Below are 17,403 nucleotides of genomic sequence, written 5' to 3'. Positions count from 1 at the left end.
TCGCATATATATATCTGTTAAGGCAATCTTCAATTTTCATTTCTCTAATCAAATTGTATTGTTGAAAAGCCAATTTTACTTAATACTTGCCATACTCTCTGCATCACAGTACCATATGTCCTTGCTCTCTCTCCACCCCAACTCTTCTAGAGCAGCGGTCCCCAACCTTTTTGGCACCAAGGACCAGTTTCATGGAAGACAATTTTCCCACAGAGCAGGGTGTGGGGGATGGGGAGACAGGGGCGGGGCTCAGGCAGTAGCGTGGGCGGTGTCGGGCGGACAGGGAGGAGGGAGGTTGGTGACTCCTGCAGAACATTTATGCAATTAATCAAACGCTGGACAGTCTCTCCTGCTTTCTATGAGAACAAACACTTAGGCCAAGGTCATTTAAAAGTTCCCTTAAAAAAAATTTCAATGGTTACAATGGAATAAAAGTATGTTAGAATGAGAAAGTAAAAATAGATTGCTTTTCTTAAGATCTCAAGAAATATTTCTTCTTTAGTGAAAGGCCAGTATGCCTTTAAAAGTTAATACAGACTCTCCTAAAAGCATCTCCAGGCCCTAAATACTAAAATAATTTCAATAAACATCTCAAGAAAGGGAAAAAGACAGTGACCCACACGGGCATTACAGGGCATTAAGGGGGAATGCACAGGACTCAAGAGGCCTGGACAGTAGCCCAGCTGAGCCTGAGTCCAGACGACGTGGGGGCTCTGAATGAGTTGACATTCACCCATCCCCACAGCAGCTTCCTCCCTGACTGCAGACTACAGGAGCCCAGGAACCAGAGGTACAAATGCAGTTGATGGCCATCAGAGCAGCAAGAGAAGCTCACCGCAACTTGAGGCAAGCACTGAAATTCTACGGCCGCTTTGTGCAGCAGCGAGCCTCTAAAACGTGGTATCTTTGAAAAAATAAAGTTATGTGGTACTGCAATGTATGTAAGGGCAGGCACTGCAGAATAACTTCACCTGGTATACATGGCCAAAAGTGTGCCCTGTTCAGTATGGAATTTTTAATTGAATAAAAATGAGGGGGAAAGTTCAAAAATAGAACACATTAGAAAACGAAAGGAAACAGGGCTTTTGCAATTCAAAGAGATCCAGCCTAACCTTTTTTCCTCAACAGGATAGTATCTACCATAGAAGCACCGGTTTATGGAGTGCAGAGAAAGCAAGAATGAATTAATGAAGAGGCTCCACAAAACAGATTTTTAAAACTATTGACCTTGATTTTTGGAACTTTTTAGCAAACCAAATTTAAAAATATGTATCTTTACTAATCAAACATAGCAATTGTGCACATTTCCAACTTTTAATCCCTTCACTTCTGCCACAGTTTTACCTGTCTTTAAGTAAAAACAAAACAAAACAAAAAGACATATAGTTTTATTTAGCTCAAGAAATTATTCCGGTGCACAGGAAGAAACAGATGTCACAAGTACACAGCCATGTTTCCTGATGATGTTATACAATCATTGCCATGAACACGTCTTTTACCTTTAAATGTGAATGAGCACCAAAAGTAATTTTTTAAAACAAAAACTGGGCCTAAAAATAAGTGCTTAGGTGGAATTCTTAAACAGTAACCAGCCTGTTGATGGTGGACATCGTTTAAAGCATCACACAACAATGTGTGTTTACATCACCCTTTTATTTCATAGTTAGAAATAATACAGTTCCACAGGGTAAATCATCAATAAATAATGATGTTTAATCATTAAACGTAAAAATCCCAACTCTTTGGCATCTGACAGGATTCTATTTCTTGTCAAACTAATGACTGTATAGATATAGTTAATCTTAGTGATTATTTGTCAATACAATATGTTACAAAGGTGCAATTTACGTTAAAGTATCAACAACTGAAAATCCGCAGCCCACCAAGAAATTTGATGAGCTCAGTAAGATATGGGCCAACTTCCCAAAGGTTCTTTCACAGCGCTTGCCTCAGTGAAAGCATAATAAATGTTAAGAGTTCCTAGGGTTTTCTAATATTTATTCTGCTCTAAATAATTTGCCACTTATTCTGGCTAAAGAAAAGTCCCAACTGTACCAGGAATGGCCCACTGATTAATTAAAAGGTGTTCTTATTTCATAAGGAAGATTGCTAACACCTAAGAAACTCACAGCCCCCAAAATAAAATTTAAAATAAGCAGTTCTATGCTGCCAGAAATGCCAATTCAGTTATAAATTGCACCTTAAGAGTCAAAAAAAGAAGAAAAGAAATAGAAACTTTTACAAAAGGTAAGTTACATACATATTTTTTTCAAAATATATTCAAGAATAGTTGAGCTGTATTTGTTACTAAAGCCAGGGCAATATTTCTTTAGCAACAAATTAAACCAGTGCAATTGACGTAAATTGTTAAGTAATCCAGGATTAACCCATTAAAACTGTAGAAGCACCTTAGGCTCCCACACTAATCCTAGAAACTGGAATTTCAATGAGTGCTTGTGCTGCAAAAAACTAAAACCTGGAATGACCCAATGTGGTGCTGAATGGTATCACTTCATACTCAGATTATGCATTCGATAGTAGATATCATGAGTTCCTCTATTAAAGTTCCATTCACTTACAGAACATTAAGATGCAAACTGTATTATGTCTATAATCCATAACTAAAAGAATGCTTTCCACTTTTAAGTTCCAGATGAATTTTAAATTAGAAAATAAGCTCGAAGGAAACTTTTTCAACTTACGAAAACTTCATATTGGAAACTTTCTGGAAAAGCTTCCCCCTACATATTGTAAAATAAATACTTTGTATCCCAAATTTAATTTTATTAAGACACACGTTAATAACGCTATAAAGAAATATTTTACAGCCATAGAGATCAATACCTTTCCATGCGGAAATAAAAAATTCATTGCTCAATAATATTATTGAAGCAAGTGAAGAAAGTTTATTCTCTTGTCAATCTGAAATGTTATTTTTTTCAGTGCAAAACCAGTTATAAAATACTTAAACTCAATATTTAAAAATAAAAAGTGGTCCAATTCAGCAACGTTCAAGTTCTAAATTTCATAAAACAAATCATTACATACATTTTATAGTAAAATACAGAGATTAAAGAAGTACTTGAGTACTTAAGATATAAATTTCTAATGAATCATACCAAGTGAGCAACAACCAAGCAGAATAGCATTCCCGATTCGAGCGTCAGAATCATAAAGACCTTACCGTACCAAAGCCTTTTTTCCTAGCTAAAAAGCTATACAAACTAATGGTCAACATTCTGTTTTCTTTGTAGTTGCGTGCTCGAGAGTGATTTCGCCCCAAATACCTGTTTTTTTATTTCTGTATTCAAAATTTGATCCAACAATTTTTACGTTCCTGGAACACTTAGCTGATATAACCATCTATAACGTGAAGAGTCCTGTACAGAGTACAACAGTGGGTTTTTCTAGCCAAGTGCAGGCCACCTTAAACTGGTTTACGCACTCGGCAGGTCATTCATGTATTATTCCTAGCAAACACACGGTCCCCTCGGAGGGTTAGGTGTTGAAGCTGGTACTGTAGCACTTCTGTGTCAGCTGGCTCCTTGATGTTCATTTTATCTAGGTTGAGGTAGTCCAGAGATTTGGAGTGAGCCCTCTTACCTTTAAGAAGACAAAGAGGGAGAGGCCCATGGAGGGCCTTATAAGGTTCATAAGGTAAAGATTTAGTGCACTTGTCTCCTGAGCTGGGCATCCGCCTTCGCCTCCTGCCATTGACAGCTGGAATCTCATATGGCTGGTAGTATCTACTTCTGGTCTTATACAAACGAGAGGAACGTCCAAGTCCCGCATCCAGCTGTTTGGAGCGCAAGGAAGGCACGGCTTCTCCCTTACTCTCTTCACCTCCTGTGCACTTCTGGGCTAATTTCAGGAGTTCCTCACCAGTTGTGAAGCCAACCAGATAGTTAGAGTCCATGTGGAGGATCTGGTAGCCCGACACAGTCCGGCGCATTGGCGAGCACGGCGTGCTGGAGCAGCGGGGCTTCTCTGCCTCTGCCTTTCCTGGGGAGCTCGCCTCGGCCACGGGCAAGGGCAGGGTGCTCAGGGTACCTCTGGTCTCTCCATTAACATCTACTTCCATTTTAGCCACCAGTCTGCACACTCCTAAAAGTAGACAGACAGATTAGAAAGGCGTAGCGTGCAGAATGTCGGGCCAAGTTGGGTTATTTTAGAAGGTTTGGGGAGCATGAAATAACACTGGCCGGAAAAACAGCCAATGTACTACTGACAGATTTTTATCTGCCTTGAAATGTTCCAGAGCAGGCAAGAAATGAACACGACTTCTCCGCCTTAAGTTGGAAGTATGGCTAAACGGCTCAGGTGGAGGAAACCTACAGAAAACAAAACTTCCCTAAATACAGCACTTTGTTCAGTCATGCAAAGTTTGTTCCCTGATGCGATATTAAGCAAATCAGATACAGATATCAACATTAAGCAAGTAAAAATAATCAACACAGTTTCATAAGAATCCATAAAATCTTTCCCACATGAAAATTAAGATCTTTGCACTTTCCATCATTTGATTTAAAATAAGTGCTCAGCTCTTCCACTTGCAATTCTTTTCAATTGTGTTAAAGGGCAAGTGTTAAAAAAAGGTAAAAGCTGATGCATTTCTGCTCTGATTCCAATACAGGGCAGAATAATTTTTCTTATGACATGGAGAAGTCTTATAGGAAGGCGCCCCCAAACCTTGTAAATGCTCCTCCTTCCATATCCCCAATGAATCCAATAAATCGTTTGTAATGTTAAACATATATAAAATACCAGGTGTTATTTTAACACTTAATCATCAAATAGACTATGTCAAACACCACACTATTCAATAGTTTAATAAATGGCAGAAGAATTAACACTATATACTAATATTATTAATTACAATAATTGCATTGCAGTGTTGGGAAAACCCCAAGGACAAGAAATACCACAAAGAATGGCCAGGTTCTTAGAAAGCTGTACATTAAATCAAATTTTGGGAAATAAAATACTACGGGAACCTGAATAACAATGCCATTTCTGAAAACACAATTTTAGGTATCTCAGATTGCTAACCAAAATGATGTCAAATGGTAACTGATTTTAAGATTAAATATTTATTGAAAAAGACCATGATATTAAATAATGCTTATGAATTCTTTTGTAAAACAAAACCTTTTCCTAATTGATGCATTTCCTAAAACTGGGTATTGATTTAAAATCCAAGCAGTTAGAAAGTTAAAGAAAAGCTATAACCTTTTCCCTTCATTTGCATCCTGTACTTCCTTCGTTAAGAAATAAATAAACCAAGGCTATGAAGTCACCAGATGCCATTCTGCCCCTGCTACAGTCCCCACTTATAGCACAACTGAAAATTAACACTAATAATGATTCCTGAGATAAAACAAATATGCTAAACAGACAATATAGTTCTATTCACTTTTTATTCTAAATCTTAAACTATTTTTAATTTTAATTTAACCAAAGTATCTTAGTCCCCCCAACCCTACTAAATGCAAAGTGATTGGATTTATTTTATTAATAAAAAAAAAATTTATTTGATTTTGTAGTTCATTTCTCTATGGAGAGGATGGAAGCAGGTGTCCACCAGCTACTTTGATGTGCTTACCAAAACCTGAAGATTTCTCATCTCATGAACTTTAGAAGGCCATACAAAGCTTCATCAAATTTTATGCTGAAGAAGCAAATGTTTACTCTAAGCCAAACGACTAACTAATCCTTCATTTCTCACTAATTCTGTTGTCCAGAAAGAGCACAAGAGAAGAACTTATCATAGGCCTCCAACCTCTGTAACCTGACAGGCAGGAAGTGATTCTGAGACTTGATTCTCAAAAGATGCAAGGACACACAGAGGAGGGTCAGTGAGGCTGAAATAGAACATACACACTGTCTGGGTGGCCCACCCAAGTAGCGTTACCCAGGGGTGACACTCAAGCAATCAGTCACATTAAGTAGCACTGGTCCAGGTCCCTTCCAAATCTGGCAGTCCATGACAGTCCAAGGATTTCCACCAGCCATCTTACAGAATTCGCATCTGGTATAATATAAACTTCCTAAAATCCATGATTCTCACCCTACTTTTCTGAATTGGGTAATAATTCAAACAGATGCTAGGCTGAAAGTCATTTTTTTTGCCTATGAGGGATAAAAATTACCAAGTAAGTTAACGGTGTACAAAGTCACAGCAAAGGAGAGTGGGCACAGCCTTCTGTGGTTAATAGGACGGATTATCAAAAATTTGTTCCCACACTAAGTCAATCCTGCCACATCAAGGCACAACATGAGGAATTCTTATAATCTCTAGGGGTTAAGGATAAAGGATAGTAGGATACTAAGATTTGAGAGAAAAAGGCTATATATATTAGCTAGAAAATTAGAAAAGGGGAGTGAGACAATGTATAAAGGTCAATTTTTATGTGACATGAAATAGACACCACTGTCAGATCAGAACCTATCACTGGTTAAGTTTCCAGCAGCTAACAGCACCATAAAAATATCACCTGGTGTGGGTAAAATTAACCAACAAGATCTTCAGGCATCTACCACAGACAATGATTTAACCTACATACTTAACTAGGTGTGGTTTAAGAGCTCCAGATATTTCACCAAGCAGCCTGGTGTAAGAAACCTGTACATACAGGGATGACATGAACAACGTACTCCCGGTAGAAAACACTACTAACCAGAAAGTTAAAGAAATAAGCATTTCTAATACCCTCTAACAACAACTATTTAAGTAACCAAGGTCAATACTCTATGTAAAACTTCTGAATCAGTACTGCTGCACTGGAACACGAAAATGCTCATTTTAAATCTATTACATGTGTAGCTTTTACCTGCTGAATTTCTCTAATGAGTAATTCTAAGGGCTGCAAAATTGTTTGCATATTTTAGCTATATGGCATCAACAGTTCTTATATTGTCATATGTACAAGAACATCTTCATCCGGATACTGAAGTAGGAATGTGAATGGTACAACCAGGAACCCTACAAACTGCTTAGATTTTTTTTACATATTGCCATTCTAAAGAGTATCTATTGCGGCCCTGAAAAAGCTAGTTGGAGGCTGGGCTTCAGACAAGGGAGCAACAGTTGGCAAATATTTCATTTTTAGCTGAATGGAATGCTGGCTAAGCAACATACCTTCCCCTCTTCAATGTGACTGATAACAAAACTTCTCATGCTGTTAAATTCCTGAGACTTTCTGGACTGACTTTAAATATTGGAGCAAGATCCTAAGAGCAGTTATAGAAACAATTTTCTCAGGTTATCTTTCTCACAGGCCAAAGTGGTGAAGGTACTGTTCCACTAGAAAACAGGAAGTCTGGGTACTTTCTAATTCTGGAAATATACAAAAAAAGTGGGGATGGGTGGGGATGGGTGGTGATGCTAAAGACAATAAAGGCTAAATAGTTCCAAAGTCAGCATATCTTGATATATGGATGTCCACTAGTTTATACTGCAAAATTTATTAAACATCACTCATCAGGAACAAATGATTACAACTGGAGATGGCCTGTGTTTAGCAGTAAATTCTTCATATTTATCATGAAAAATCTGCTTGTGAGTTTGTTGTTTTTCACAAGCGTATTCAAGACTAAGCATTTTGTTTTATATTCTAAAATAACCTTGTGTCAAAAAGCATCCTTCCAAGATAAATGATTACAAAGCACTCTGGTACATAATGCAGGTATGTGCAGCAGGCAGCACACCCACTGCAACAAGAATAAATATGAACTGAGAAGTCAGGTCCAATGTTAACTTCTGCACTGCAGAACACTAAAAATCAGAAACCAGCAATACCCTTATTGCTTCCATTAATGCCTTTCACCTTTCATATGTAATTTAAAGCAAAAATAAAGACTGGAAACAGAAAATAGAAAAACAGAAGCAGCAAAATTTCAGTGGCTAGAAGAGTCTTAAACAGAGAATGCAGTTAAGAGTAGAAAAGTCAACTTGTTGAACAACGCTTTTAAAACTAAGTTTGTTAAACAAGTACCAGGAACAAATGGCACCTAAGGGTCTTCAATACCAAATTCTCTCACAATCTGATCAGTACCAATGACACTGACGTGTATTTGTAGAACGCAGGAAAGGCCTGGCCATGTTCACATGTACCACAATGACTCTTTGAAATATGAGGATTCAAACTAGACAACACGAGACACATTACCCCCTTTAACATTTACCAGAAAACAAATGTATACAGTGCACATTTTAAAAACAATGGATGCAACACATAACTGTGAATTTTGGCTGAAACTAAAGCAAACAGATCCAAACCTCAATGCACATGCAGGGGGAACCTGAGCACATTAAGAACACGATGACCTGGATGGAAACTAATCAGCTGTGAACATTCTCCAAGAGGCCAAACTTCCTACACATTTGGCAAAAAGAGCAACATTTTGAAAATATAACCTAGATGCCTTAGCTCCTCAGACCAGTTCTGAAAACAGCTGTTAAGTTTCACAACTGCTAGACAAAGAATTCTTTTTTGAGAAGTACTGAACTTTTTTTTAATCAGGCTTATCAAAAAAAGTCTCCCTCAGTAGTCAAAAAACTGCTCCATCTGCTTGGACTGTTTTTAGAAACATACAGCAATATCACTTATGAAAAAACATATAACATAACTGTCTAAATATACAGACCAGAAATGTCATCATGTGAACAGAACTCTTTTCAAGAGGTATTTGAAAGAAGCCATTCAGAATAGAGCCATTCCTTGGGAAAAGGGTTCTCCTGAGCATGGCTATTATCAGTTTAATGGTACCAAGCACCATCAAATTTTAATGCAAAATCATCTTGGAGTTCACCTACCTGGAACCTCTGGTTAGAGGGAAGACCACCTGAGGTCACGAAGGCAGGGGCTTACCCAGAGCCAGGGAGGCAGTTCCAGGTCTCCGGCCTCCAAGTTAGGTGCTCCTTTGATTTAAGCCTGCCATGCAGGTCCAAACTTGTCTACACATTGGCATCATCTAAGAAGCTGCCAAAAATACCGATGTCTGCGCTCTACCCCAAATTTGTGATTTAATTCATCTGAGGCGTAGCCAGGGCTCTAAAATTTTTAAAAGATCCCCAGGTGATTCTAAGATGCAGACATGGCTGGGAACTTATCTGACAGAAGAATTTCACCCCTGTAAGTTCCTTCCCTTCCTCCCTTCCTTCCTCCCTCCCTTCCTTCTTCCCTTGCTTCCTCCCTTCTTTTCTTTCTTCCTTTCTTTTCTTTTTTAGTCAGTAATTATAGTCATATCAGTGACTATCATTTCTGGCTGCTTGCAATTGCTAACAACCTATCCCTAAGGCCTTCAAGTTTACTGTTCCTAATCCATTGTGGGCCTTAAAAAATCTGCTAACTAAACCTGTTAAAACTGGATACAAAATAAAAATAAATCTGTGCTGGATGAGAATCAGGTTCCTTCACCTGTATACACTTTGATATAGTTATTTTAGCGATTCTGAAGCCTTTGTCTGGTACAGCCATTTTGGAAAACAGACAATTTCTTACAAATTTAAATAAATGTTTATTTAACCACTCATATACTCTACTTGTAGATAGATATTAACCTAGCAAACATGAAAATATATGTGCACACAAAGACATGAATGTGAATGTTTATAACAGCTTCATTCATAATCACCAAAAAACAAAATAATGCAAATGTCCTACAATAAAGTGCCACACAATCAAGTGCCACCAGCAATGAAATAAAGCAAACTAGGACTACAGTAAGTGAAAGAAGACAGAAAATGCTACATACTGTGATTCCACTTACATGACATTCTCGAAAAGGCAAAACTATTGGGACAGAAATCAATCAATGACTGCCAAGGCTGAGGTGGGGGAAGGGGACAGACCACAAAGGGGTATAAGAGAATTTTGGGGGGTAGTGAAAATATTCTATATATTGACTGTAGTGATCATTATACAACTGGATATATTTGTCAAAAATCATCAAACTTTATACTTTAAAAGGGTGTATTTACAGTATATAAATTACACTTTAATAAATATGACTTTAAAAATAGAGAAGCTGTCACACATTTCCAAGTTTTTAATGGTCCTCCGAATTTTCTATTCCTGTAGATACAGGAGTATATGTATATCTGTATCTCTCCATATGCATATGCTTACAGATGTATGTATACATACAGACATAGTGATATATGTAAATAGGACATTCTAGCAGAGTTGCAAAAGGGGAAATGAATCAACTTATGAAGTAGGAAGGCCCTGACCAGTGTAGCTCAGATGGTGGGTTGTCATCCTGCAAATCGAAAGGTCACTGGTTCAATTCCCAGTCAGGGCACACACCTGGATTGCAGGTTTGGTCCTTGATCAGGGTACAGAGCTAACCGATCAATATTTCTCTCCCTCTCTTTCTCCCTCCCTTCCTCTCTCTCTAAATATAAATAAGTAAAATCTTAAAGAAGTAATGAGTTACCTGTCAACATAGCCTAGACAACCATTAAGATACCTTCTGATTCTGACAAGACAATTTGAAGAATTTTAAAAATAGGAAGACCAAATCTTGTGCTTTATTTCAGTTGTATGAGTTAGTGACCCAGCCACATTCTTATTCAATATCCTCTACAAGTACTTTGTATTTGTCATTTTCAAAGTCCTTGCTCTTTTCTTCAAAACATAATTTTAGTCATGTTTCCACTTTTTTTGATGTTTTAAAATGCATTTTCATAAATTTGATAGGTTACATATGCTTCACACACAAAACTGTTTGTGTTTCCCCATCATCCCTTTGAATTGTTCTGCTGCTGACTGATAATCTGAAAGTTATTTATTATGAAACTGCTTTTTTCAAGGATTATAACCATTCTAAATAGTCAAAGAAAGGAGCTACAAAGATAGTGGACAAGTAGAATGACAGATCAAAGCATGAACGTACACTAATCTAGTTTTTAAAGTTCAAAAGTTACAAGATTATTACTAATTTTTTTCCCCTTCAAAGACTTGGAGCCACATGAACAACTGTGTCAGCACAGATACACAGATGACATACTGAAAAAGACGACTAAAGGAAAACAGCATTGCATATTTTTAACAGTATAAATTCATGGTGTGATAAAAGGAATGTCACACTTGCAGTGAACTGCTATTCAACTAAGTGAAAATGATGCTCCTTTCTGTCACCTGTTTTCCATTCTTTATGTATGATAATATACAACTAGAACTTTGTTGCAGATTATTTTGCCAATCTTTGGAGACTAACATTTTTACTAAAATGTTCCTGAAATTAGAGCACCTATCTCCTAACTACTTTATTTTCAGATATCCCGTAAGTCCTCCTTTATCTTACAGGAATAAAAGAAGGAAAATATAATCAATCAAAAAGTCAAAAATTTCAAATATAATGTTAGCATCTTGCAACATTTTCAGTCCTCATCTTTAAAAATTTAGTAACTGTAGTATATATATTTGCAATAATATACTGAGATTTTACATTTATGTGTTCATGTAATCCTTACATATATTATATTATGTTCATACAACTGATTAACAAGCAGAAAAAACAAAATATAACTCACCAGACTAAATCCCAGAAGATGTCACTCTACAATTTCCAATGAGTCCCAAGAGAACACAGGCATAATAATTTTTCTGCTCTACTCCAGATACTAAACATGAGATAAAAAAAAATAAACCTTTAATTTAAAAAGTAACAAAACTGATAAAGCAATTATATTAATTCTAACAGCAAAACAGCATGAAACTAGCAGGAGGTACTAATACAAGGCATAGGTTATACAGGAAACAATATTAATTAATTTAATTAAAGTAATTTTGAATTTGTTCAGCTAAATTAAACAGCAAACATTTATCAAGCTTGTACCTCTGTGTTCTGTTACTTAAGCTCTATCTGGAGACTAAGAGTAGCTAACTGGGCTAAATCTCAGGGATTTAAATGTTGGTTCCACCACCCTCATCCTATTCACGGGTTCAACAGACTCACAGTACCCTATGAAAAGAATAACTGAGGCTGGGTCAAAGGAACAGATCCTCCCTCGCCCTAGCTTTGCTAAGAACTCTGCCTCCTGACCTTGTATAAACGGTAGTCTTTAAATTGAGGGCAGCAGTACTCTTCCTCCCTCATACAGTTGTTATGTGGATGAAATGAGATGAGGTAGTGAACGAATGTGCTCTGCATGCTGCAAAGCCTTTGACAGAGATGTGTGGTGTTATTACACTATTAATTATTTGGTGTCTACTCATTTTAACTATAAAATAGCTATAATAAAAATCCTTCATAAGACTGCTCTGAAGTAAATGACTGGAAGACTCTTGGAAAATATATATTAAAAAAAAAACTTGAAAAAACACTTCTTTAGCATTATCTGAACCCATGCATCTGACTACAAAGCCCATTGACACATTGCTTTATATATGAAACTTCCATTCCAGATCTGAAAGCAGAGAAGCTTTGAAGTAATTATCTAACTCTTGAACTGGAGCTGATGTGCACATTTAGGAAATGGTCAGTAATTTCGTAGTAAACAAAGTGTAGTAACTGATTATCCCTATTAGGCCAGTGCCAAGCCAGAAATAGAATAGGAACACGTAGTCCAGAATAGCCTCAGAGGGCAAAACCAAGGTGCAGGTGCTCCATTCCATTTCTCATTTTTTACTCATTTCTGACTCTTACTGTTTTTGTGTGTAACTGCCTACTATCCATGCACAGTTGCTTAGAAGAAAATGATGAAGATGGTGAAAAAGGAAAACTTTAAAAATTGAAAGAATAAGGCCAAAAACTAATAAAAGAATATTCCTTCTTTAGGAGCTTGACTATAAAGGAATCCAGTAAAAAAATTATAGTAACCCTGTCTCCCATCAGAAACAAAATATAGTTTTGTAGTAACATTTTTAGAATACTTTAGAAATCTATAAATCACTAATACTTGCAATTGATTCTCACCAATGTTCAGGACATTAAGTCTTGGCAAGATAGCAATGAATCTCCTCTCAAAAACAATCAGCAAGATGGAAAAGAACTCACATGAAATTCTTACAAGATGGACTAAATGCTGCATGGAAAAACAAATTCAAATAGAGCAAAGGCTATCGCACATAATGCTTCCAGCTACACGCAGCTGAAACAAACAGAAAGCCCCGTGACATCCTGTAAGCTATGAAAATAGGAAAAATTACGCATGGTGAAGAGCTGTCCACAGGCCTCTGGATAGGGAAACCATGAGTGACTAAGCAAAAGTTACCCAACATTTGACTACAAATGAGGCTTCTACAAATAGAAAAGTTTGCAAACATTAACTAGCAACTGTATCAAATTTCTCAGGCAAGATGATAGATGTCATCAGAGGTAAAAAGAGAAGGATGTCCTTCAAAAGCAGAGTGGCCACATGTCTGGGGTCATAGCCACCAATGCCCCAGCATAATTATTTACAGTGCCCTCTTCATGTCTCAAAAGTGTCCCAGTTCGGCAATTATATTGTTATCCTACCCAAAAGTATATATAACAATGGAAAGGCAATAAATTAAGGAATGGAGGGATGGAGGGAGGACCCTCTGCTTGCATAATGGCTTCCCATACAGGTCTGAGGAGTATTTGGGTGAATCCACACAACCGTTTAATTATTCACTTATTCAACAATATTTTGAGTCTTATGCCCCAGCACTGTACACGCAGTGGGGCAAATACAAAAGGAGCCTGAGACAAGGCAGGAGGGAAAGACAGACCAGCATGGAAATACATAAACCTAACAGGTATAACAATAAACCTGAATGGCACTGGGAACCCAAAGAAGGGAGTGATTTTTCCCCAAAATATAGAAAGCGTCACATGAAAATGTTTAAACCCACACAAAATCACTACATGCAAAATGCCATAAAACTCAGGTTTCAGCTTAGATCTACTAACAAAATATCATTAAGAAATGATTTAACAAAATCTATCACAACCAAATCAGAGCATCATAAATATGATGGCCCACCCATAGTCCTTGTGAATTTTGGCAAATAAATCTCACTAATCATTAAAGATTATATTATGAAAAGTAAGATAAATTTTAGACAAAGAAAATTGATAGAGTATAAGTTATGGGTTCTAGTTCTCAAAACACAAAGAAAAATATGGAAACTGGTAGGACTTCTCAGAGTGGCTATTTGAGAAGAGACTGATGATGAAAAACCATCTGGAAAAAAAGCAATTTTTAAAAGTTCCATCGAGACTAATGAAAATATTTTGCAACCACTAGTCTCAAAGATTACTCTAAAAACACTAAAAGAGAGAACCAAAACATCTCTCAAGTAACAGAACACTTGAGCAGAAATAAAATGATTTAACAATACACACAATGAAAACGAAATACTTGACTGTGCATACATGCTCATCGTAAGAGTTTACTTAAAACAATCTTGCTTTTTCATTTACAACTCATAAAAACTAAATCATTAACAATTTTTAAGAAGAGTTTGGGTAGGGTGTGACTTTTCTGAAACCATCCTTGACTTTACAAAAAAAAATCATTAACCTCTCCACACCAACATGGTAACACAACCTATAATGGGTTCCATAAGACAAAAATGTGTTTCTCTAATCAGTTCTTTTAATAGCAATTCCCTTAAAGTGCAGCATTTATTTTCTATTTCTGCTAGTAGAAATTAAACCTAGATTATCAATGTCTTATCATTAGGTAAAATCATCCTTTTACCCATTTGACAAAAAATATTCAGTTTCACTACAAATATGACTGAAGGTAACTAGAACTGCAGGTCTACATGCAGTCTATACAAGAAATTTGCCTCTTTGAAAGCATAACCGAAATGGGACAGGTGTACACAGTAGAACCGGCTCAACTTCCAGACAAAAGCTTAAAACTAGGAACTTCTTTTGGTAGACCAGTGACAAAATCAGAATCCCCTCTGGAAGGCAAGAACTGATACCCATCTCCCCTACAAGAAGATAAAAATCAGCAAAGAAAACTTAAATCCTGTATATAGTGTTTTTACTCCCACCACTCTAAATACTTAAAGAGTTAATGTATACAATATCTCTCCAAAGTATCCAAAAATTACATGGAGAAAGTTAACTAACTATATGTAAGGTCAATAAATACCCTATTGCTTATATCCTGGAATAGTTACTACTAAACAATCTCATATGCAATTAAATAAACTGTCAGCAAAAGCATATTCTATAAATCAGTTCTCATGAAATCAAGAGGTCTCTGGGCTCATTAATCCTTATATTTCATTTTGGTCATTTTATTAAGTTTATAATGCACACACAGGTACATAACAAAACACTGGGAAATCTGTGAAACATTCATTAAACATCACTGTGGAAGCATAAATCATGGTCTTGAATTAAAATACCAAAAGATATCTACAATAACTAGTACCGCTTTTTTTTTTTTTTTTTTTTTAATAACTGGGTAAATAAATTCTGGAAAGAGGTCGTTTCTATTTCTCTAGTGTCTAGCCTGCTCTACAAGGTTAGAATCAAACCAACTAACAACTCTAAATTGTAGGGTGGCGCATCTGAGAAAAAGAATGTAAAATGAAGAGTCTAGTAACGTCAGAAATGTGCAAGAATCGTTCGTTCAGCTAGGAGTGGCAAGCACACTATAAAATGCTTCTGCCTCCATTCTTCCAATTCTTCAAATGATTAAAAAGTTCCCAGCCCCAATTTTACCTGGGCACCACAGCCATACACATACACACTCAGCCATGTTGGCTCCATATAAATTACTACTCCACTGGGTGCAAACTGGTGTGGGTAAAGAAGTAGGGAGACCCTAAGGATGTGGAACACTTGCAAGGGGAAAAAGGACGGGGCCATCATTCCTTTCGTGTTCCCATCTCCTTTCTGGCAGAGATTTGCAGATTCCACCACTAGAGAGACTTTGGCAGCTTCACAATGCGGCCGACTGCTCAAGGTCTGAGTGCCACCCGCCTGGGAACCTCTTCCCTCGGCTTCCCACCAGCCCCAAAGTCCACCCGCGACAGGTGGGGCGAGGGTGGCGATGCCCCAATATCTGCCACTTTCGCTTTAGGCCAGCACCCGGCACCAATCCACACGCTCGCCCCTGGACAAGGCCGGCTGGCCGGCCTGCCTGCCCCGCCTGCCTGCCCCCGCTGCACCAGCAGACCCGCACCCCGGGATGTGGGCTTGCGAGCTTGCGGGCAGCCTCGCCCCCTACAGATTGCTGAGCCGGCAAGGAGAGCCGGTAAGATAAGGTCACCCGGGCTCGCCCAGAGGTACTATCTGGGCCCGGCAGTCGTTCCCGGCGTGCGCTCAGGCACGCCGCCACAGGAGCAGCAGGCCCAGGAAAGGGCTCCTTCTCAATGGGGCCTCCAGGCCCGCTGCCCCGCAGAGCGGGCACGGCGGCAGGGCAACGAGCGTGCGCGCAGACGCGCCCCGACTTCCGCGCCGCCGCACCACGGGAGAGGCGCTGCGGGTCGCCGAGTCCCCGCAGCTCGCCGGCGAGCGCATGCCGCGCGCACGCGGGGCGCACGCCCCCGCACACTCACACGCACTGCACACTCAAGGCGTCTCCGGCCCCACCCCTGTGCCAAGGAACAGCGGGCTTCCCGCACCCGGCAAGGGCCCCACCCAGTTCACTATATCCCAGCCCCCTGCTCGGGCGTCTAGGGACCAGCCCGCCTAGGCCAGGGGTCACTGAGGCTACTCATCCCGGAGGCTCCCCTGGCCGGGGGTTCACCAGCACCGCGCGGGCCCCGAGCGCCCGGCCCCGACACGAGGCAGGGAGGAAGGGGCGGCGCCGCCACTTGGGCTGGCACAGGGGAATCAGTTACTGGGGCACCCCCCACCACCACCCACCCGTCACCACCTTTTCTGCAGCACAAAAGGTAGCAGACGAAACGCCGTCCCCATACAACCTACCGGTGGCTCACAGCTTCACCACCTCCACCGATCTTGGGGCCGCGAGCCCGAGACAAGGGCGGGAGAGGCGCAGGGCTGCGGCACCGGGATCGGGCAGAGGCCGCCAGCGGAGCCAGGCGGGTATCCACTCCTCTCCCACCGAGCTCAGCGCCAGCTACCACTCCGCGTCGTCCCCGCCTCCACCTCCTCCGCCCGCCTTCCCGCCCTCCTCCCTCTGGCTGCAGAGGCGCAGCCCGTCAGCGCTGAGCCCGCCTCCCGTGCCCAGCCCAGACACCGGGGGAAGGGCGGACCAGCAAGGGAAAGGCGCTAAGGAGGCCTGATGAAGTTGGCCGGCGGGGAGGAGTTGCTGACCGAGGAGGGGAGGGAGGAGCGTAGCAACCGCGCCACAGCCCATACCCGGTACTCCGGCTGTAGAGCGTGAAGAGCATCAACTCACGGACCTGGCTGGCAGCACTCAGGTTTCACCAGTTAAGTGATGGTGTTTGTCATTTATGAGTCTCTGCTGAAAGGATTCATCTACTGAGCAGAAGT

The 17,403-nt window shown here is 39.6% G+C and overlaps 1 protein-coding gene across 1 annotated transcript; it reads right to left on the bottom strand.

Moving 5' to 3' along the window:
* Nucleotides 1-1,368: 1,368 nt before the first annotated feature.
* Nucleotides 1,369-17,069, bottom strand: MACIR (macrophage immunometabolism regulator). Its single transcript, XM_090276543.1, has 3 exons — nucleotides 16,873-17,069; nucleotides 11,540-11,629; nucleotides 1,369-4,104 (listed from the first exon to the last, which is right to left on the bottom strand). Exon 3 carries the CDS (start codon nucleotides 4,079-4,081, stop codon nucleotides 3,458-3,460), a length of 624 nt encoding a protein of 207 aa, XP_090132669.1. The 5' UTR covers nucleotides 4,082-4,104; nucleotides 11,540-11,629; nucleotides 16,873-17,069; the 3' UTR covers nucleotides 1,369-3,457.
* Between the last annotated feature and the right edge of the window lie 334 nt (nucleotides 17,070-17,403).

This window comes from Furipterus horrens, unplaced genomic scaffold (assembly GCF_987537825.1).
Source record: "Furipterus horrens unplaced genomic scaffold, mFurHor1.1.pri manual_scaffold_5, whole genome shotgun sequence".
In the NCBI taxonomy this organism is placed as follows: Eukaryota; Metazoa; Chordata; class Mammalia; order Chiroptera; family Furipteridae; genus Furipterus; species Furipterus horrens.
Note: the sequence above shows the minus strand (reverse complement) of the source record. Positions and strands in the feature narration are given on the sequence as shown.

Coding starts and splice junctions, on each gene's coding strand:
- MACIR (XM_090276543.1), bottom strand. CDS start 4,081: ATGGAAGTAGATGTTAATGGAGAGACCAGAGGTACCCTGAGCACCCTG.